We start from the raw sequence: 23,294 nt of genomic DNA on the forward strand, positions 1-23,294 counted from the left end.
TTAACCCACAACAATCAGAGAAATACTTTCAAGGAACTTTCAAGAGGGAAGATAGGAAAATACTTGACAGGAACATTGTTGAGGTTAAGGGGATAAACAGAGGACTGGAAAGTGTATTTGGACAGCCCTTTCAATAAAAGATGGCACAGGAGGATGGATCTCCTTTAATGCTGCAAACACATTTGAACTTACTCATAGTTTTGATTCCCCTTGTAAGTGCTGCTGGGAATTTAATTCTGTCTCAGCTCCTCCATGAATCAGAGCCCATCATTTAATTTTAGACAATTTCACAATCAAATCCATCTATGATTCTGCAGCAGGAGATAACCATCATGAGCTCAAAAGCCCCATCATCCTTAGATGAACAGGTAGCACCCAATCTGAGTTGGAAGATAACATTTCAAGGCCTATTCTCGAGACTTGAATCTATCATCTACACAGAAGCTCTGAGGGAATACGCTCCATGCCCTTCATGATTTCATAATCCTTTACAAGGTCGCCCCTCAGCCTCTGACACTCCAGGGAAAAACAGCCCCAGCCTATTCAGCCTCTCCCTAAGGCTCAAATCCTCCAACCCTGGCAACATTATTGTAAAATCTTTTCTGAACCCTTTCAAGTTTCACATCCTTCCAATAGTAGGGAGACAAGAACTGCATGCAATATTCCAAAATGGCCTAATCAATGTCCTGTGCAGCCACAACATGACCTCCCAACTCCTGTACTCAATACTCTGACCAATAAAAGAAAGCATACCAAACACCTCCTTCACTATCCTATCTACCCTCTATTCTATTCTACTTTCAAGGACTATGAACCTGCGCTCCAAGTTCTCTTTGTTCAGCAACACTCCCTATGACCTTACCATTAACTGCAGAAGTCCTGCTCGGATTTATTTTTCTAAAATGCAGCACCTCACATTTATCCAAATTAAACTCCATCTGCCACTCCTCAGCCCATTGGCCCATCTGATCAAGAGTGCGTTGTAATCTGAGGTAACCTTCTTTGCTGAGGAGAAAGTGAGGACTGCAGATGCTGGAGATCAGAGCTGAAAATGTGTTGCTGGAAAAGCGCAGCAAGTCAGGCAGCATCCAAGGAACAGGAGAATCGACGTTTCGGGCATAAGCCCTTCTTCAGGAAGAAGGGCTTATGCCCGAAACGTCGATTCTCCTGTTCCTTGGATGCTGCCTGACCTGCTAACCTTCTTTGCTGTCCACTACACCTCCAATTTTGGTTTTCACCACAAACTGACTTAACTGTACTTCCTATGTTCACATCAAAATCATTTATATAAATGATGAAAAGTAGTGGACCTAGCACAAATCCTTGTGGAATTCCACTGGTCACAGGCCTCATCTGAAAAGCAACCCTCCACCACCACCCTTTATCTTCTACCTTTGAGCTAGTTCTGTATCCAAATGGCAAGTTCTCCCTGTATTCCATGAGACCTAACCTTGCTAACCAGATTCCCTGGGGAACTTTGTCAAACACCTTACTGAAGTCCACATAGATCACATCCACCACTCTGCCCTAATCAATCATCTTTGTTACTTCTTCAAAAAATTCAATCAAGTTTGTGAGACATGATTTCCCACGCACAAAGTCATGTTGACTATCCCTAATCAGTTCTTGCCTTTCTAAATAAATGTACATCATGTCCCTCAGGAATCCTTCCAACAATTTTCCCACCACCGACATCAGGTTCACCAATCTAAGTTCCCTGGCTTGTCCTTAGCACCTTTCCAAAATAGTGGTAGCACATTAGCCAACCTAGAGTCTTCTGGCACCTCACCTGTGACTATCGATGATACAAATATCTCAGCGAGGGACCCAGCAATCACTTCCCTAGCTTTCCACAGAGTTCTAGGATACACCTGATCAAGTCCTGAAGATTTATCCACTTTTATGTGTTTCAAGATATCCAGCAGCACCACCTTTGTAATATGGACATTTTTCAAGATGTCACCATCTATTTCCCCACATTCTGTATCTTCGATGTCCTTCTCCACAGTAAGCACTGATGCAAAATACTCGTTTAGTATCTCCCCCATCTCCTGTGGCTCCACACATAGGCCGCCTTGCTGATCTTTGATGGGCCCTATTCTCTCCCCCTACTCTTTTGAACTTAATGTATTTTTAAAAACCCTTTGGATTCTCCTTAACCCTATTTACCAAAGCTATGTCATGTCCCCTTTTTGCCCTCCTGATTTCCCTCTTAAGGTTACTCCTACTGCCTTTATACTCTCAGGATTCTCTCAATCTCTCCTGTCTATACCTGACATATGCTTCCTTCTTGAGAGCTTGCTCTGCATAGACAGCTATACTTCCCACATCACAACCCTTCAAAAGACCTTAATTGTCGCCAAGTGCTTTGAGATGCTGAGTTTGTAAAATATGCTATTTAAGGATTTACATCTTGATGCAGTGTGATAAGGTGGAGAACATTCACATATCCAAGCCAACACAACAAGGAAGTCGTTAACATACTCACAGCTACAGATTTGACAGCTTTAATTAGTTTTTTGCTCTCCATGTTCTTGAGGATTTTGTTAATTTCAGTCAGTGGAAGGTTACTCTTGTATCGAATATCTCTGCTCCATATCCCTATGAAAAATCAATTTAGATCAATGGAACTCAACAATTAAATTTAAAGGTGCATTAACTCAAAGGAACCAAAATTCAGATGTTCCAGTTCTACTATTTTAAATAATATGCAGAGACGATTCGATACTTTTATTGAAAACACAAGTATTAGTAAAACTTTCATAAGCTTCTGACTTAGTGACAAGAGTCCCACTCAGTCACCCAATTACAAAATTTAGACAGAGGGGTGGAGGGTGTGTCAGAGGTGTAGTCTTTCAAATCTTCTCGGTTGACCAAATGAATTCCATGCCACTAATTTGAAGATGGACAAAGCAGATCGCCAATACTTATCCCTCATTTTTCCAGCATTGTAGAAGAAATTGACCTCGTCATTTATTATATTGCAGTATAAGGGACTTTGAGGTGCGTAAATTAGTTGCTGTGATTATGATGTTGCAATAGTGCCTTCACTTTAAAAGAAATTCATTGACTGCAATATATTCTGGGATATGAAAGGCACTGTAGAAATGAAATTCTCTCTTTTCACATGAACAAATAAAGCAATAAAGCTGCACAATGCTCTTCTCTACATAGAATAGAGTAACAATATTGAGAGAGTTGGGTTTCTCAACCCATCCCAAAACAATAAATCCTTCCACAACCTCTCTACGAAAAGGAGGGAAGAGAGAGTTTAAATGGAAATGAGCTACATCAAAATGTCTCTGAAACCCATGACATGCTCTACAATGTGCTTCCATCATTGTAACTGAGCAGTTCTGAAGGTGGAATATGAAGAATAGAAATGTATTTTCAAATCATATACATTCAAATCAGTGCTCTTCAGTTTGAATCACAGGGTCCTGCTAGGATTCTAAAGGGTCATTTTAATTCTAAGATTGGTTGGTAGTGTGGTTAAAGAGAGAAGGGATGCAGGATGTGATGGAAGACATCAAGAACAATTTTTAAAAAAGGATTATAAGCTGCTTGTGAATTTGGAGGATTTTAGCTACTGTACCTTTATTTCCAGCATCTTCTATGATTTGATAAACCAGTTTTTCTTGATTGTCAGAACCCTTCATTTTGCTGTTAAAAGAAATCCACACATCTAATTAAAAGGTATACTAAAGACTGCAGCAATTCTGAACTTGGAGTTAAACATCAACTCAAAAGGGAGAAGTGTTGGTAGGTAATAAGATTCTATACCACGAAGTAGAAACAGAAATGGGGTTTGGCTTGCGCGGTCAATGCCCTAAATGAGAAAAAAACCCAAGAGTGGTAATATTCCAAAGTATAGAAATGGTTGAATGTGAACATAGGAGTTATGGTTAGCAAGTTTGCTGATGACACCAAAATTGGTGGTGTATTGCACAACCAAGAAGGTTACCTCAGGTTACAAGTGGACCTTGATTAGATGGGCCAATGGACTGAGTGGCAGAGTAAGTTTAATTTAGATAAATAGGAGGTTCTGCATTTTGGTAAGGAAAATCAGGGCAGAACTTATACACCTAATGGGAAGGTTCTAGGAAGTAATGCTGAACAAAGAGACCTTGGAGTGCAGGTTCATAGATCCTTGAATACGGAGCTACAGATGGACAGGACAGTGAAGACAGCGTATGGTATACTTGCCTTTATTGGTCAGTGCATGGAATATAGGAGTTGAGAGGCCATGTTGCAGCTGGAGAGGACATTGGTTAGGCCATTTTGGAATACTAAGTGCAATTCTGGTCTCCCTGTTATAGGAAGGATATTGCAAAACTTGAAAGGATTTGGAAAGGATTTACAAGGATGTTGCCAGGGTTGGAGCTATAGGGAAAGGCTGAACAGGCTGAGGCTATTTTCCCTGGAGCATTGGAGGCTGAGGGGTGACCTTACAAAGGTCTATAAAATCATGAGAGGCATGGATAGACTGAATAGACAAGTACTTTTACCTGGGCTGAGGCAGTCCAGAACTAGAGGGCACTGGTTTAAGTTGAGAGGGGAACGATTTAAAAGGGACCTAAAGGGCAACTTTTTCATGCAGAGGATGGTACATGAATGGAATGAGATGCCAGAGGAAGTGGCAGAGGCTGGTACATTACAACAGTTAAAATGCATCTGGATGGATATATGAATAGGAAGGGTTTAAGAGGGATATGGGCCAAATACTGGCAAGTAGGTTTAGATTTATTTAGGATATCTGGACAGCATGGATGAGTTGGACCAAAGGGTCTGTTTCCATGCTGCACAGCTTTATATGCCCCTCGTGATTTTATAAACCTCTATTTATAAACCCCTCAATCTCCTATGCTCCCAGTCTCTCTTTAATAATTCAAACCCTCCTGATAAATCTTTTCTGAACCCTTTCCAATTTAATAATATCCTTCTCATAGCATGGCAACCAGAAATGTACACAGTAAATTGAGGAGTAGTGGGCAGCGAAGAGGGCTCCCTCAACTTACAACAGGATCTGGACCAGATGGGCCAATGGGCTGAGAAGTGGCAGATGGAGTTTAATTCAGATAAATGCGAGGTGCTGCATTTCGGAAAAGCAAATCCTAGCAGGACTTATACACTTAATGGTAAGGTCCAAGGGAGTGTTGCTGAACAAAGGGACCTTGGAGTGCAGATTCATAGCTCCTTGAAAGTGGAGTCGCAGGTCGATAGGATAGTGAAGAAGGCATTTGGTATGCTTTCCTTTATTGGTCAGAGTATTGAGTACAGGAGTTGGGAGGTCACGTTGCAGCTGTACAGAACATTGGTTAGGCCACTGTTGGAATATTGCATGCAATTCCGGTCTCCTTCCTATCGGAAAGATGTTGTGAAACTTGAAAGGGCTCAGAAAAGATTTACAAGGATGTTGCCAGGATTGGAGGATCTGAGCTACAGGGAGAGGCTGAACAGGCTGGGGCTGTTTTCCCTGAAGCATCGGAGGCTGACGGGTGACCTTGGAGGGGTTTACAAAATTATGAGGGGCATGGATAGGATAAATAGACAAAGTCTTTTCCCTGGGGTCAGTGAGTCCAGAACTAGAGGGCGTAGGTTTAGGGTGAGATGGGAAAGATATATATATATATTTTAAAAAAAAGAGACCTATGGGGCAACTTTTTCACGCAGAGGGTGGTACGTGTATGGAATGAGCTGCCAGAGGATGTGGTGAAGTTGGTACAATTGCAACATTTAACAGGCATTTGGATGGGTATATGAATAGGAAGGGTTTGGAGGGATATGGGCCGGGTGCTGGCAGGTGGGACTAGATTGGGTTGGGATATCTGGTCGGCATGGATGAGTTGGACCGAACGGTCTGTTTCCATGCTGTACATCTGTATGACTCTATGTGATGTCACCAATATCCTGTACAATTTCAATATGTTGTCCCAATTCCTATAGGAGGTAGTGAGGACTGCAGATGCTGGAGAGTTAGATTCAATAAAAGTGCGGTGCTGGGAAAAGTACAGTAGTGTTTCAGGCATACCCCTTCATCAGGACTGGGGAGGGGGAAGGGGGGAGAAAGAATGAAAGAAAAATAAATAAATAAAATCAATCAATATTCTTTCCCACTTATCCACTCCACCTTTCCCAGTGACCTATCACAACCACCTACCTCCGCCCACTTATTGCCATGGCACTTACCTTTCCCCTAGCCCCACTGCCCTCCCGCTACTTATTTCTCAGCCTCCTCCCCCATCCCCAGTCTTGATGAAGGGTTATGCCAAAAAACATCGTCTCTCTTGCTCCTCAGATGCTGCTTGACCTGCTATACTTTTTCTAGCACCACACTTTATCATCTCAACTCCCATATTCAATGATCTGAGCAATAAAGGCAAGCATGCTAAATTCTTTCTTAGCCACCTTGTCTACCTGTGACACAATTTTCAATGAACTATGTACCTGCACCCTTAGGTCTCTCTGTTCGACAACACTCCCCAGTGGAGTCATGCTTACCTGTTTTGATGGTTCTAGATGATGCTAAAAATTCTATGATGCTATTTTGCAGATGGGTAAAATGATGTATCCTATTTTGAAGCTTCCACTATAAAAGAACTTGAACATTTCTCCCCCAGACCTCTGCAAGATCGAAACCCTTTCTCTTCCATTTCACAATTCTGGAATCCATTTCATATGATCATTCAAAATAGGAGGAGTAGGCGATTCAGCCCCTCAAGCCTGCTTCAACATTCAATAAAATGATGGCTAAACTGTTTGGAGCTTCAACTTTACTTCCTTGCCCGTCCCTAGTGACCTCCGCATCAATCAAAAATGTAGTACAGGCTTGAAATATATCCAACGACCTAGCCTCTGCTACTTTCTTTCGAAAAGAATTCCAAAGAATTCCTCCTCATCTCCATCTTAAGTGGGCCACCCCTTTATTTTTAAACAGTGGGCCATATTCACGATTACTCAGTCTCTGTGAGGAGTAGTCGCCTTAAATTTACATTTCACTGGTTTTACCACTGTCTCCTTTTCCATTAGTTTAACTTAAAGTAAAGTAATGTCTGAATTTTACCACCCATGAATGCCCTCTGCTAGTTTATATACTTAATCTCGAAGCAGGAAAACACACACTATTTTGTCCAAAATGTGGAATTTTAGCACCTCTTAACAAGAGCAAGTCACTCAAGTGTCTTTCTGCCAAGTGCCTCTGAAGTCTATATATTGCATTTATCTCACTATTCAATTCATTTGGATTCTGCCCTTTGAAGTCTAAAAACTGAAAGAACTGCGGATGTTGGAAATCAGAAGCAAAAACAGAAAACTTGATACCATATTTGTAAAAGTATGGTAATGAGAGTGGTAAGGCTGAGAACAGCAAGAGGTTTTGAAATCTTTAGAATTAAGAGCTGAAAATGCAAGAGATCATGTCACAACTCCTGGGGTGAATGAAACTGGAAGGGTGGGAATCAGATGGAGGGTGAAGAATGATGCAGAATAAAAAGAATTGTTGAAAGAAGCCTTACTCAAAGTAGTACTGGTGAAGCAAAGGGAAGCGCAAAAAAGGCCAGTGATGGGAGAAAAACCAGAGTTAACAACAACACAGATCACCTTGGTGAAACATAACATGCATTCCCAGAGAGGATACCAGAGAAAGTGCTGCAAGAACCTTTCTGTTTGAAGAAGCCAAGTTCAGTTTTTTTGACAGCTTTGGGCTTTGTGGAGAAAACATGTTTGGCACAACTTTGGAACTGAACTTCCTGTAATTGGGTCAGAGCCTGCAGTGACTGCCAGGAGGTTAAAGGGAATATTAGGGGACACATAAGAACAGGAGTAGGCCATTCAGCCCCTCACATTGGTCTGTATTTCAATTAGTCCATAGTCAATTTGAATCTTAACACAAATTACCCTTCTTTATAATTAAATATTCTATATTATAAAAAGTTTACTTTGGAGCCACCATGCTCCAAAGTCTACTCTGCTGACAAATGAAAAGTGAGATGGAGGAGGACAAGGGAATGTGTCCAAAAAGCTATATACTGGAGAAACATAATCTTCAAAATGTGGAGATTGCATTTAATTCTGCTATTCCTCAGATTCTTCTGCCATCAACCACTGTAGTTATTATCCACTTTTTAAATAGGGTCAGCCATTGGTCCCAACCACCATTTCCAGTAACCCAGTCCAGCCCTTAATAAATCCCAAGATAAAGAAATGATTCCTGACAGGAGTCCTAATTTGACAATACTTCAGAACCTTGTACCGGCAATGTTTGTCAAAAGAAAATGCAACAAGCTAAGTCAAGATCTAGTCTTTTACTGCCTATTACCCCAACACACCTGTACATAGCTAGAAGTGGAGCTAAAGGTAGAAAAGTGAAGTCAAACGTAGACACCAGCCAAGATCTAACTGAATGACAGAATACACTCTCCTTGTTTCTGTGTACTTTCCACAATCCAATAATCCAAAATGATACAAAGTTAGTATTCACATAGTTCCTCAAAATATTAAAAGAGGTCACTCACCTTGCAGTCTGAGTATCCTTTATGCGGTATAGGAGACCTGAAGTACCCCTTAACAGATCCAATTGGCCCTGAAATAATTCAACAAAGTTACTTACTGAATGAAATGAAATGAAACAGGAAAGAAAAAAGTGCTCAAAGATGTATTCAGCAACATTACTGCAGTTAAAAGGTTTTTAAAAGGGTGGCACGATGGCTCAGTGGTTAGCACTGCTGCCTCACAGCGCCAGGGATCCAGGTTTGATTCCAGCCTTGGGCGACTGTCCGTGTGAAGTTTGCACAATTCTCCCAGTGTCTGCGTGGGTTTCCTCCGGATGCTCCGGTTTCCTCCAAGAGTCCAAAGATACGCAGGTCAGATGAATTGGCTATTCTAAATTGCCCATTGTGTTAGGTGCATTAGTCAGAGGGAAATGGGTCTGGGTGGGTTACTCTTCAGAGGGTCAGTGTGGACTTGTTGGGCTGAAGGGCCTGTTTCCACACTGTAGGGAATCTAATCTAATCTAATCTAATTAAATAACTTTGCTGATTTGTTGCACTCTTCAAGCCACTCACTTAAGGAGATTAAATTACATAGTTTTAAACAATAGGGGGAAAAAAACCCACTGGTAACGAAAACAGACTTGAGCACCAATAAAGCGCGCACAAAATGAACAGAAAAGTGGTATAAACTTCAAGTTATCTAGCTAAGCCTGCCGTCACAGCACCTTCAAATGACTTCAAAGTCACGACTTTAACATTTAGGAAATGGAACGGCAAACAGAGAAGCTGAAATTACATCAAAAGATGTGTACAAGAGTACAGATGATGACACAACACCACCACTTACAAATCCTCCATGTAACCACAAGCCATCTTGATATGGAAATATATGTCAATGTTCCTTCGCTATCACTAGGTCAAAATCGTGGAACTCCTAACAGCACTGTGGGTATACCAACACCAGATAAACTTCAGTGGTTCAAGATGATGGTACACTTTTTTTTAAAAAAAGCTTTTAAGGAATAGGTAACAAATGTTGGCATTTCTAGAAACATTCAAATCCCATGACAAAATAAAATTACAGGTTAATCACACCCTGTATCCATTCAACACACATTATACATGCAAATAACAATCCTTCAAACCCTGGAAGTTACATTCCAAAATTCAAGCAGTTAGAGGAAATGCCCAGAAATTAATGCTTCATTAATAAGGTTAAAAGCCTAAAACACAAACAAGGCATTACTGCAAAACCAAACTGAAAACAAAAAATGCTGAAAATCACAGCAAGTCAGGCAGCATGCTAGCATTTCAAGTCTAATGACTCTTCATCAGGGCTGACGTGAGCCACAAACCCAACGGCAAGAACAAATTCTCAATACAATATGGGTCCAAATCACACCCGATACTGGAGCCCACAATATAACTGACTCTCTCGTGCAATAATAAGGAAACAGACTTACAGAACAACACCAAATTGTCATCTTTCAAACAAGATGTTAAATGTTACTCTGTCTATATATGGATAAGAAATAGCAGAAAATTCAACTCAGAGTCTGGCCAACACTTATCCGTTGATAAACAACTAAAAGTTCATAGGTATCACCACACTGCTGTTTCTGGGACTTATATTTATTCATTCATTGGATGTGGGAGTCTCTGGCTGGGCAAGCATTTATTGACTGTCCCTAGTTGCCTTTGTGGAGGTGGAGGTGAGCTGACCTCTCAAACATCTGCAGTCCATGTGTTGTAGGTAGACCCTCAATGCCACTAGGGAGAGAATTCTAGAATAAGGAACTGCAAGGGAACATGTAGGTGGTGGTGTTTCCTTGTCTTTTTAGGTAGAATTGGTCATGTGCTTAGAAGGTGCAGTCCAAAAGTCATTGGCAAATTTCTGCAGTGCATCTTATAGATAGTACAAATAACTGCTACGGAATGTCAGCAGTGGAGTGACTGAATGCTTGTGGGTGTGGTGCCAAAGCAGGCGGTTTTGTCCCAAATGGCATCAAGCATTTTGTTGTTGGAGTTGCACTTATCCAGACAAGTGCAAGTATTCCATCAAGCTCCTGATGTCTTGTAGATGGTGGACAGGTTTTGCACCACTATAGTCTGAGCCATTAACCGAGTCCTGTATTTCAGTGTTTCTGGTCACTGGTAAGCCCCAGGATGTTGAAAGTGGAGTGAAACAGATTGTAACACCATTCAATGTAAACATGTCGTGGTTACACTAACTTTTAATGGAGATCATAATTACCTGGCAATTGTGTGGCACAAGTGTTACTTGCAACTTTTCAACCCAAGCCGAGAGATATTGACTAGGTCTTGTTCCGTTGGACTGCTTCAGTATCTGAGGAGTCATAAATTGTGCTGAACATTGGCAAACATCCCCAATTCTGGCCTTATGAAGAGAAGGTCACTGATGAAGCAGCTGAAGATGGTTGGGTCTAGGACACAACCCCGGGGAACTTCTGCACAGATGTCCTGGGGCTGAGAGGACAGACTTCCTGATGTTCCAACTCTGATCTCCAGCATCTGCAGACTTCACTTTCTCCATCTTCCTATGTGCTAGGTATGACTCCAACCAGCTGAGAGCTTTTCCCCAAATTCCCAGTGACTCCAGCTTTGCCAAGATTCTTTTGAGACCACACTTGGTCAAACGTGATCAATGGCTGTCACACTTACTTCACTTTTGGAACTTAGCTCTTTTGATCATATTTGAACCATGCTGTAATGCAGTGGCCCTAGTGGAATCCAAATTGAGTGTCAATGAGTAAGTTATTCCTAAGCAAATGTTGGTCTTCCATCATTTCATTGAAAATGGCAAGACAACTGGTGGGGTTGTAATTGGTGAAGTTGGATTTGCCTTACTTTTGGGTACACAACACAACCTGCTGCAATTTTCTAAATTGTCAGGTACATGCCAGTGTGGTAGTTGTACTGGAATAGCTTTGCTAGGGTGCAGCAACTCTGGAGCACAAATCTTTGGTATTATTGCTGGAACCCTATCACGGCCCATAAGCCTTTGAAGTATCTAGTGTCTCCAACCATTTCTTGATTTCACATGGAATGAATCAAATTGGCTGAAGATTGGCAACTATACTGCTGGGAAACACAGGAGGATCATCCACTTGGCACTTCTGGATGAAGACTGCTATGAATGCTGATCTTCTGCACTGATGTGTTGGGCTCCTCCATCATTGAGGCTGGTGATACTTATGGAACTACCTTCTTCAATGAGTTGTTTAATTGTCCACCACTATTCATGACTGGATGTGGCATAACTGCGGAGCTTAGATCTCATCTGTTGGTTTTGAGATCGATTAGCTCTAATTGCTTATATTGTTTGGCATGCAAGTAGACCTGTTGTGACTCATAACCAGGTTTTGCCAGGTGCTGCTCCTGGCACGCCATTGAATCACGCCTGCTCTCCATTGAATCAGGATTGATCCCCTTGCTTGATGGTAATGATGGAATAAGGGATATGCCTAGCCTTGAGGTTGCAGATTGTGTTTGAATAAGATTCTGTTTTTGATGGTCCACAGTACTTTATGGTTACCCAGTCTCGAAGTGCTAGATCAGCCAATTTCAGTTCAGACCATGGAGCCACACAGTGCAAGGGACTCTCAATGTGAAGGCAGGACTTCTATCTCCACATGAACTGTGTGGTATCACGTTACTGATACTATAAAAGACAGATGTATCTACAGCAGGCAGACTTGTGAGGAAATGGTTACATATGATTTTTTCCCTAACCACCTGCTGCTAGATTGGGTCTGCAATAATGACTTTTAGGGTGTGACTGGTTTGGTAGTGCTGCTGCCGAGCCACTCTTGGTGGTGGACATTGAAATCTCCCACCCAGAGTACATTCGGCACCCTTGCCACCCTCAAATGATTCCTTGAAGCGTTGTTCAAATGGAGGAGCACAGTCATCAGCTTAGGGAATCAGCAGTAGGTTTTCATGACCATGTTTGGCCTGATGCAATGAGATTTTGCAATGTTCAGAGTAAATATTGAAAACTCAGAGGGCAACTCCCTCCTGACTGTGTCGTCACCTCTCCCAGGCCTGTCCAGTTGGTAGGAGAGGACATATCCAGGGATGGTGATGGTGACGTCTGAGACATTCTGTAAAGTATGCTTCTGTGAGTATGACTATGTCAGACTGTTGTTTGAATAGTGTGTGAGACGGCTTTCCCAATTTTGGCACTAGCCCCAGTTGTTAGTAAGGGGGACTTTGCAGGGTCAACAGGGCTGTTTTGCTGTTGTCCTATATTGATGCCAGGTAGCCTGGTTTTGTTTTTAGTGATTGCTACAACTGAGTGGCTAGTTCAGAGTCAACCACATTATTGAGAGTCTGGAATCACATGTATGCCAGACCAGGTAAAGATGAAAGATTTCCTCCCCTGAATGACATTAGTGAACCAGATGGGTTTTACTCCTTCCCCAACTATTAGTAGTTTGTTAATGTTAGAATCTTATTGCCACCGTCTGCCATGGAAGGATTGGTACGCAGAACATTACTCAAGTTTCCAGATTAGTGAAAAGCAAAAGAGCTGTGTGCTGTAAATCAGAAATAGAAGCTGCTGGAAAAGCTCAGCAGGTCTGGCAGCACCTGTGAAGGGAAACCATGATCCAACAACTTGTGTTTCTGTTTGCATATTAATGGTCTAGTGATAATACCACTCGGCCATTGCCTTCTTGTGTACAAATGGTTGTTAATTTCCTACACTACAGTAGCTACACCACAAAAATCTCATTGAATATTCCAAAATGCTTTAGAGTCAGAGGTTAGCATATGCACAATATGAATACAATCGATTTGTTATGAATATTTAATAGCCTACTATTGCGAGAAGTCTGTTGATAGCCATTGCCCTCTTCTGTGGCTCCACATGTGGCATGTCATTCTGAATAACTTGGTCTGTGATTCCTTGTGGGAACTGCTGGCAGAGTTCTATAATCCTAGAAGTAAAAAGGAAATGATAAAAAGTCAATGTGACAACTACAGTATATGGTCTAATTTAACTGCTCCGACAGAGTAAAATGCAAGTATGCTCCTTACAAGATATTCAGAAGCGTATCACCTCAGTACTGCACTTACCAGTGAAAAACTGCAGTACGTATGCTATACTCATAATGAAACAGAGAACATATATAGTTTATATCACAAGGTAATAGCATTGAGGAGTCAATACACCGTGTAAAACAAAAAGTACAATCATTTGAAAGGTCAACACTGAATAACTTACTTCTATGAAAAGTATTTGATCTTCTTAATTATTTTATATTGCTAAAGTTGTTCCCATACTTCAGTTTCTGTTCCATCACAACTGGTGTAAATGCAAACTTACCTCCTGAAAGTGTACCTGATAACAAAAAAAATCTTTACTGAGTCATAGGAGAAGGATTAAACCGTTCAGCCCCTTGAGCCTGCTCCAGATTCTAGATCATAGAAAATGGAGAAGATTTGTTGCACAGGTTGAGGTTCTGGATAAACGTTTGCTTGCTGAGCTGCAAGGTTCGTTTTTCAGACGTTTTATCACCATACTAGGTAACAGCATCAGTGAGCCTCCAGTGAAGCGCTGGTGTTATGTCATGCATTCTATTTATATATTTAAGTTTCTTTGGGCTGGTGATGTCATATCATGTGATGTCATTTCCTGTTCTTTTTCTAAGAGGGTGGTAGATGGGATCCAAATCGATTAGTTTGTTGATAGACTTCTGGTCGGAATGCCAAAAAACCAAAAAGACACATACATCAAACACCACCAACTTCATCAGCAAGGACAACATTGTCAAGCTAGTGGACCTATGCCTTATCACCCACTTCACCTTTAATAATAAAACCTACAGACAAATCAAAGAAACACCAATGCAATCTCCAATATCAGGGTTCTTAGCCAAGACAGTAATGCAGAGACTTGAATAAATAGCTCTGCCAACCATCCAACCCTAACCTTTGTCATCACTAAATGCAACAAATTACAGGAAACCTTCAAGACCATCAAATAATATACTTACTGGTATAAAATTCACAAAAGAGGAAAACAACAAGCTGCCATTCCTAGATGTCACAATAGAGCGAACAGTCAATGGGGAACTTCAAACCAGCGTCTACAGAAAAACAGCACATACAGACCAAATATTGAACTACAGAAACAATCATCCCAACACCCACAAAACGAAGCTACAGTAGAACATTATTTCAATGAGCCACCACACACTACAGCACAGAGTAATTAAGCAGAGGAAAACCACCTATACAGTGTATTCAAAAAGAACAGTACCCAATGAACACAGTCTGCCGATTTCTCAGCAACAAACACAAACAAGCAGACAAAACATGCCCAGAAAATCTAGCCACTCTCTCCTACAAAAGACTACTCAGACCTCTTCGCATCATGGTAGTTCACAGATCTGCCAATACACTAAAACAGCAGCTAATGAACTTAAAAGGCCCTATAGGGACAACAAGCAAAATGAACGTCATTTACAAAATAACGTGCAAGGACTGTAACAAACACTACATTGGACAAACCGGCAAAAAAACTAGCCACCAGGATACATGAACATCAACTAGCCACAAAAAGACATGACCCACTATCACTACTATCCTGACATACAGATTTTGCCGGTTTGTCCAATGTAGTGTTTGTTACAGTCCTTGCACGTTATTTTGTAAATGACGTTCATTTTGCTTGTGGAACATCTGTATGACTTGACTTGGACAACACATCCATCTTCGGACAAGCCAAACGGAGACATGCACGAGAATTTCTACAAGCATGACATATCAAAAAACACATCAATTTAGATCCCATCTACCACCCTCTTCGAAAAAGAGCAAAAAGTTACATCAACACCAGATAGGACATCACCACAGGATATGATATTGCCAACCCAAGGAAACCTAAACACAAATATAAACTGGGACATAACACCAGTGCTTCACTGGACATTCACTGATGATGTTAGCTAGTGTGGTGAAGAAACGTCTGAAAAACCAGCCTCCCCACTCAGCGAGCAAACTTACATCCAGGTTCTAGATAATGGCTGATCATCAACCTCAATGTCATTTTCCCACATTCACTTTTTAGTCCTTAATAGAATTAGCAAGTAGAGATCTACTGATCTCGGTCTTAAACATACCCTATGACTGAGCTGCTACAGTCTTGAAATGTAAAGAATTTGAAATGTTCACTACCCTCTAAGTAAAGATTTATTACTCATCCCACTCTAAAATAGCCAGTATTTTATTCATTCAAAGAATGGGTTCCTCATTCTAGACCATCCCCTAAAATCACTGTTCTTGCACTCACCCCATCTACTGCTCAAATGTTTAATAATTTTTAATGGGTTACTGCTTTTGTTCTAATTTCTAGAAAATACAGGCACACAGTCTCCTCAACCGCTCCTCAGGGCCATCCAGAACCACAAGATCATAAGACATAGGAGAAGTTATGCCATTCAGCCCATCAAGCCTGCTCCGCTATTCAATCATGGCTGATAAATTTCTCATCCCATTCTCTTGCCTTCACCCTGTAACCCTTGAACAATCAAAAATCCAGGTTAATCGTACTCAATGACCTTGCCTCCACAGCCTTCTTTGACAGTGAATTACACAGATTTACAACTTTCTAGCTGAAGTCTTTTCTCCTTACCTCAGTCCTAAAAAGGTCTTCCCTTTACTCTAAGGCTGCGCCCTCGGACCCTAGTCTCTCCTATCAATGGAAACATCTTCCCAAAATCCACTCCGTCCAGGCCATTCAATATTCTGCAAGTTTCAATTCGATCCCACTCACCCTTCTAAATTTAGTATAGATCCAGACTCCTTAAACAGTCCTGATACGTTAAGCTTTTTATTCCTGGGACCATTCTCATGAACCTCCTCTGAACAGGCTCGAGAGCTGTACAGAGGAATTCGATTATTTGAAGTTGCTGGGTGGGCAGTTTTTCATTTGGATAATTAATTTGACCTTAAACAAAAGGAAGCCATACTGCACATAACTGCATTAAAAAGCACATTTACAGAATTTTTATTTCATTTAATCACTAAAATTTGTACAAACACTGGATATCGCTGACACATTCATGACATTTTACAAATCAAATCACTTTGTGTACCTGTACAGTAAATAAAATTCATTGAGGTGGAGGTCGGTTTTATCTTCGAATAAAATCTCCAGCCGCTGTTGCTGGAGCTGCTGCTGTCTCTTCTTTTTTCGCGAACATTAACATTTGGCAAAGATGCATCAACTTAACGGCATCGACTTAGTCTTGTGTTTTGTACCACTCCACTATCAATAGGTTAGGTAACGGGGACGGGAGGTGGTGTCTGTATCAGATTTTCATTCCCAACCACGGCATCGGTACTTGCCCGCTGCGCCTCCGTGACTATGTTGACTATCTGATCATCACCGAGTGTCTCTGTTCTGATGTCATTGTCACAGTTCACCCAAGCATCAATGTCAGCCTCTACAAGGTCTCCTAATCCCAGCTGTCTGCAGTTTTCGGTGATGTAAGTGGTTAGCCTTTGATCTGGATAGGTACCCGCTTCACTGTCACAGCTACCAACACACAAGCCATTGTACCAACATTCCGCAAGTGTCGATGGTTTGATGCAGCAATCATGAACAAAGCGTCCTTGATTATGAATGCCTTCATAATTTCCAACACTCATTTCTCTTCATTGTCTTCACAGGACAGCACGCAACGTGTAACGGTAATAATATTTTTTCATTATTGTGATGATTCCCCAATTGAGCTGCTACAACTTTGAATTGGTGTTGAGTGGTAAAAACAAACAAAGTCATAGAGGGAATGAAGACACCACTGATTTGTCATGCATTTTAAATCCTTCCGCATGTCATTTTTCTGTGTTAAAATTATTTCAACATTGTGACAATTGACTAAGATTGTTGCACCAGTGTCATTAACACCTCTTTGCTGTAACGTTTGCACATCTTCTTCAGTGCAATTAGCCATCATTTACCTTGTACTGTAAACAAAAGGCGCAATCATTGCACCATTGTTGGTAACACCTCTATGTTGTAACCGTTTCACGGGAAATTCCGATTTTCAGATAATTGATGTTCAGATAATCGATGTTCCTCTGTACATCCTTCCTGAGATATGGAGCCAAAACCTGCGCACAGTACTCCAAATGTAGTCTGACATTTACATAGCCTCAGAAGTGCATCCCTGCTTTTATATTCAATTCCTCTTAAAAATAAATCACCATTATTGCATTTGCCTTCCTAACTACTGACTCAACCTGCAAGTTTACCTTGAGAGAATCCTGGACTCCCAAGTCTCTTTGCACATTTAGAAAATACCCCATGCCTCTATTCTTCCTCCCAAAGTGCATGACCTCACACTTTCCCACATAGTACTCCATCAGCCACTTCTTTGCCCACTCTCCTAACCTGTCCAAATCCTTCTTCAGCCTGCCCACCTCCTCAATGCTACCTGTCCCCCTACCTATCTTTGTATCATCTGCAACTTAGCTCGAAAGCCCTCAGTTCCTTCATCCAGATCATTAATGAAAAACGTGAAAAGTTATGGTCCCAACACAGAGCCTTGCGGAACTCCACCCGTCACTAGCTGCCAGCGTAAAAAGGATCCTTTTATCCCCACTGTCTGCTTCCTACCAGAGAACCAAGCTTCTATCCATGATAGTACTTTGCCTCAGACAACATGAGCCTTTATCTTACTCAGTAGCCTCCTATGCGGCACCTTGTCAAAGACCTTCTTGAAGTTCAGGTAGATAACCTCCACTGGTTCTCCATGGTCTAACCTGCTCATTACTACCTCAAAAGAATTCTAGCAGATTTGTCAGGCACGACCTCCCCTTGATGAAACCATGCTGACTTTGCCCTATTTTACCATATACTTCCAAGTTTTCAGAAATCTCATTCTTCACAATTGATTACAGGATCGTACCCACAATCATGGTTAGGCTAATTGGTCTGAATTTTTCCATCTTTTGCCTTACTCCCTTTTAAAACAGAGGAGTCATGTTCTCGATTTTCCAGTTCTCTTGGATCTTCCCCGATTCTAGGGATTCCTGAAAGATAGCCTCCACTATCTCTTCAGCTATTTCCCTTAGAAATCTGGGATGTAGTCCATCTGGTCCAGATGATTTATCCACCTTCAGGCCATTCAGTTTTTCTATCACCTTCTCCTTGGTGATTGCCACCATACTCACCTCTGCCCCCTCACTCTCCTGAATTGTTGGGATATTACTCATGTCATCCACTGTGAAAACTGACAGGAAGTAATCATCAGTTCCTCAACCACTTCCTTGTTTCCCAATACTATCTCTCCAGCATCATTTTCCAGCGGCATAATGTCCACTTTTGCCCTTTATATATCTATAGAAACTCTTAGTCTTCCTTTATATTACTGGCTAGCTTCCCCTCATATTTAATCTTCTCCCTCCTTTTTAATTGTTGCCCTTTGTTGGTCTTTGTAAGCTTCCCAGTCCTCTGGTTTCCTTCACCACATTATATGCTTTCTCTTTTCCTTTAATGCTATCCCTGACTTCCCTAGTCAGCCATGGTTACCTAATTCTCCCTGTACCATGCTTCCTTTTCCTCGGGATAAGTCTCTCCTGTGTCTCCTGAATTACTCCCAGAAACTCCTGCCATTGCTGGTCCACGGTCTTTCCTGCCAGACTCCTCCCAGTCAATTCTATCCAGCTCCACCCTCATGCTTCTATAATTGCCTTTTTTCATTACTTCTGATTCTATCTTCTCCATCTTGAATTGCAGAGTAAATTCAAACATATTTACAATCACTGCCTCCCAAGGGTTGCTTCATCTTAACCTCCCTTATCAAGTCTGCCTCATTGCACAACACTAAATCCGATATTGCCTGTTCCCTAGTGGGCTCCACCACAAGCTGCTCCAAAAGGCCATCTCAGACATTCCGTAAATTCCTTTTCTGATTTTCCTAGTTCACCTGCATATTGAAAATCCCCCATGATGACTGTGGCATTGCCTGTCCTATACAGCTTTTTCTACCTCCTGGTGTATCTTGTGCCCCAGCTGCTGACTACTGTTTGGAGACTGATACATAACTCCAATTATGGCTTTTTCACCTTTACAGTTCCTCAATTCTACCCACAGACTCTATACCATCTGACCCTATTCATTTCTTATTATCGATTTAATTTCAATAGATTAGGGTTGTTTTCCAGAGCCAGCCAAGAAGTGACTTAAACACAGTGTAAACAGGGGCTTGGCTAGAGCGGACAGGAATTACCTGTTTCCCCTAGCAGGAAGGTCTATTATTGGCTGCACAGATTTAAGGAGATCAGTTGAAGGATTAATGGGGATAGAAGGAAAAACTCTCTCCCCAAAATGTCACGAATTTGCTGTTCAGTTGTGGTTGAGGCAGAAACCTTCAAAGGAGTGAGAACATGCTGCTGAAACACTGCAACTGCCAAGGTTTTTGATCAGGTGCTAATAAGTAGGATCAGGATGGAAGTTTATTTTATTCTGCCAGTGTAGACACAATAGGCTGAACTGCCTTTAGGTTTTCGATGATTCTCTTATTGTTCCATTAGTGACCAGGCCCTAAACTCAACTGCCTTCCTACATGACTCTGCCTCTCTAAATCATTTCTCTCACTCCCACACCTCTTTACTGAGTTTTTGGCCATATGAAGCTCCCTGATTTGTTCTATAAAGTCCACGTGAAGTGTCTTAGGATGTTCCATTAATAAGTGCAACATAAATAAGTCATAAAAAATAGAAAATACTGGAGAAACTCAGTTTAACATTTCAAGTCAGTTAATACATCGAGTCAGGAATGACTTCTTCAGAATTGAAAGGTGTTGGAAAGTAGATCCTTTTATACTTTTGACAGAAGCAGAGGAGGAGCAAGGAGTTCAGAAGGTAGAGGTGCCAGTACAAAATACAAAATGAGTTCTTAACAGTGGAAAAAAAGAAATGCAAGAAATGTATATTAAGATGTGAAAGGGAGCAAATTGGCCCTTTCTAGTAAGTGCCATGTAAACAAGACAAAGACGACACGGCTGGGAGACGTGGGGAAGGCAGAAATTAAATACTCCCCATGCGAGAAGTCTCAAAAAGCAGGGAAATTTTTAGCAGCGTCTGAAGAGTGAAAACCTTTCTTCAGTGGTGGAATTTTACAACGCGAAAATGGCTCTATCCTGTCACTGTAGCCAGGAACAAGAAGGCAAGAACGACACAAAAACATTACCTGCTTTCCAGCCCTACAGAATCTACTGCTTCTTGCTTCACTTTCACATCAGCCATTATTTCAATATATTGGTGCTGATTCAATTATCAGCATGACAATATATTGGCGACTGAAGGATTTGTTTTTGGATCTGGTCTACAGTGCTGTTGACGTGCCCCTCGGTCCAATGTTGCAATTGTTGCGTTCCGCGTTGTATCAAATCTCAGTATCAACGTTCCAAATGCCAGGCTGACCCCCTCCAACCCCGGGGTTAACGATCCACAGCGTCAACTCTGAGCTGGGGGCCTTTCATTCTGCCGGCTCAGCCTCTTATTCTGCAAAAAAAAGGCCAGAGATTCTTTTGCCAGGCTGCACCTCTCGCTTCTCGTCGTTAATTACAAGCAGCGTCTTCTGTTGCCGTATGTTACAAGGCAGTTCTGAAAATAGTGAAAAATCAAAGAGGCAGCGGATTAATTCTGTGACCATGTTCTCCGGCAATCTGAGAAGCAGCTATCTAGTTTGAACTGGGGCTTAACCAGAGTTTGGCGCTTTTGCTGCAAGCCCTGTTATCAAGAGTGGTTAGTTGCAGACTTTGTGTTGCAAAGGGCGAGCAATCATCTGAGACAACGTGTTTGCCATCCCTTTGGGAGAGGAAAATAGATGTCTTAAAAATGCATTCATTTAGTTTTGCTTTACGTGGGATCTGATAATGGCGCAGCAAAGTTAAACAAAATCTCATTAACTGATCAAATTTAAGGAAAGTAATAACGGGGATAAGGGTGAGGAGGAGAAAATGTAGACTGGGTGAGCTTTAATTTCACATCAGGCACAGAAAGAAATAAACGGGGCGAAAAATTTCGGATCAAGAGACAATAAAGTAAAAATTAAAAGTTTTTAATTCGTAGAGCCAGATAGTTACTCTCATCAATCTGACACTTAAAATGTGGACGGGCAGGTGTTGGATTGAGGGGACAAAGTTAAAAAAATCACACACCAGGTTATAGTCCAACAGGTTTATTTGGAAGCACTAGCTTTCGGAGCACTGCCCGTTCAACAGGTGATTCTACAACCATCATATGAAGGAGCAGCACTTTGAAAGCTAGTGCTTCCAAGTAAGCCTGTTTTATTATAATTTCTTGTGTGATTTCTAACCGTGTTAAAATGGTGAGAGACTAATAACTAAAGTTAGCTTTCTGTGATGATTTTAGTTTATAAAATGCAACGACTTCATGCTATATGAGCGGCTAGGTAGCCGTTTTCCTGAAACTAACCCGAGCACCACAACTCAGATATCAACATTGTGGATTTTAAAAAATTTAACCATGCATCTTCCCTTCACCTGAAACTATTTGTGTGGAATCTGACATTTTAAAAAATTATTTATCACAATCCCATTTGGAAGTTAGTCCGAAATCTGATTCTGCCACCCTTTCAGGTGGTTTCAGATGGTTACATCCTTTCTGAAATTTCAGATTCGAATTCTCAAGTTAAAAGATGGGACGAGGAACAAAGATTTTTTGGGGGAATACAAATAAATAAATCACTGGTAATCTAAAGATTGGTCAAAAAAGTATGTTTTAAGGAATGCTATCAGAATATACAGGTACGATAGTAGAAAGAAAGTTGAGTATACCTTGTAGAGATCTTTAAAGTTGTAAAGAGACTCAATGGGGTAGATTTGGGGAAACTGTTTTCACTTGTGAATGAGACCAGAGCAAGGGGCAAAAATATAGCCACTAACAGTATTTAGAATAATTTCTTTAAATTTTAAATGGGATGATTGAACCAGATATCATTGATAAATTTAAGAAGTAACTTGCAGGATAAAATTATTATAGCACAGGACAAAGCCACTCAACTCATTATGTCCATGCTGATGGTGCATCGTACTGCCATCCCATTGTCGCGAAACCACATCCCCACACATTCCTCCTTTTCAAATATCCCAATAATGTTTAAATGTTTATGGCACAGAAGAAGGCCGTACGTCTTTTTCACTTTACGCTGCTGAAAAGTGAGTCAACCTGTCTAATCCTTTTGCAGCACTTGGTCCTTAATCTCTGGAGGTTTCAAGTGCCTATCAGAGACCGAAATGTGTTGAAGGTTGCTGCTTCAACTTTTAGGTAATGATTTCCAGACTCCTACCAATGTCTGAATGTAAAACATTTTTGTCGTCTCCCCTCCAATCTTCCTAAGAATCACTTTAAATATCTGCACCCCAGTCATAACCCCTCTGCCAAGGACAAATAGGTTTTTCCCATCCACTCTGTTCAAGCCCCTCTCAACCTGTACACCACAATTAAATCTGCTGTCAGCCTCCATCTAAGCCTACCCAATCATTCCTCATAGCTGCAATTTTCCAATTCTGGCCACATCTTTGTAACATCTCCTCTGTATCCATTGGATGGCAGTTACATCCTTTCTGAAATGAAGGGACAAGAATTGTACACAGTACAGTACTCAATTTCTGGTGTAACTAATGTTTCTATATGCCTTCTTAAAGACAACATATATCTGACTCGTAATTGAACATAGGGATTTGAGGACATGGGGTAATCAGAGTTAGAGGAGATTAATGTTAGTAAGTTGTGAGAAGATTT

At 41.2% G+C, this 23,294-nt stretch overlaps 2 protein-coding genes across 3 annotated transcripts in view; one reads left to right on the forward strand and one right to left on the reverse strand.

Annotated features, from left to right (window-relative positions):
- polr3f (polymerase (RNA) III (DNA directed) polypeptide F) overlaps positions 1 to 21,167 on the reverse strand; it is a 36,124-nt gene extending 14,957 nt beyond the window's left edge. The window contains exons 1-5 of one of the 2 annotated variants that reach the window (XM_072581233.1): positions 20,716 to 21,167; positions 13,333 to 13,450; positions 8,514 to 8,581; positions 3,596 to 3,663; positions 2,489 to 2,601 (exon numbers count right to left, since the gene is read on the reverse strand). In XM_072581233.1, the coding sequence (XP_072437334.1) occupies positions 2,489 to 2,601; positions 3,596 to 3,663; positions 8,514 to 8,581; positions 13,333 to 13,450; positions 20,716 to 20,771 (423 nt within the window). In that variant the 5' untranslated portion in view covers positions 20,772 to 21,167. Of the gene's footprint in view, positions 1 to 2,488; positions 2,602 to 3,595; positions 3,664 to 8,513; positions 8,582 to 13,332; positions 13,451 to 14,509; positions 14,533 to 20,715 lie in introns of those variants that run through there. The other variant, XM_072581235.1, reaches the window with a different exon arrangement.
- dzank1 (double zinc ribbon and ankyrin repeat domains 1) overlaps positions 21,081 to 23,294 on the forward strand; it is a 113,949-nt gene continuing 111,735 nt past the window's right edge. Inside the window, exon 1 of the mRNA XM_072581221.1 lies at positions 21,081 to 21,806. The gene's annotated coding sequence lies outside the window, so the exon portion shown is untranslated. The remainder of the gene's footprint in view (positions 21,807 to 23,294) is intronic.

This window comes from Chiloscyllium punctatum, chromosome 11 (genome assembly GCF_047496795.1).
Source record: "Chiloscyllium punctatum isolate Juve2018m chromosome 11, sChiPun1.3, whole genome shotgun sequence".
In the NCBI taxonomy this organism is placed as follows: Eukaryota; Metazoa; Chordata; class Chondrichthyes; order Orectolobiformes; family Hemiscylliidae; genus Chiloscyllium; species Chiloscyllium punctatum.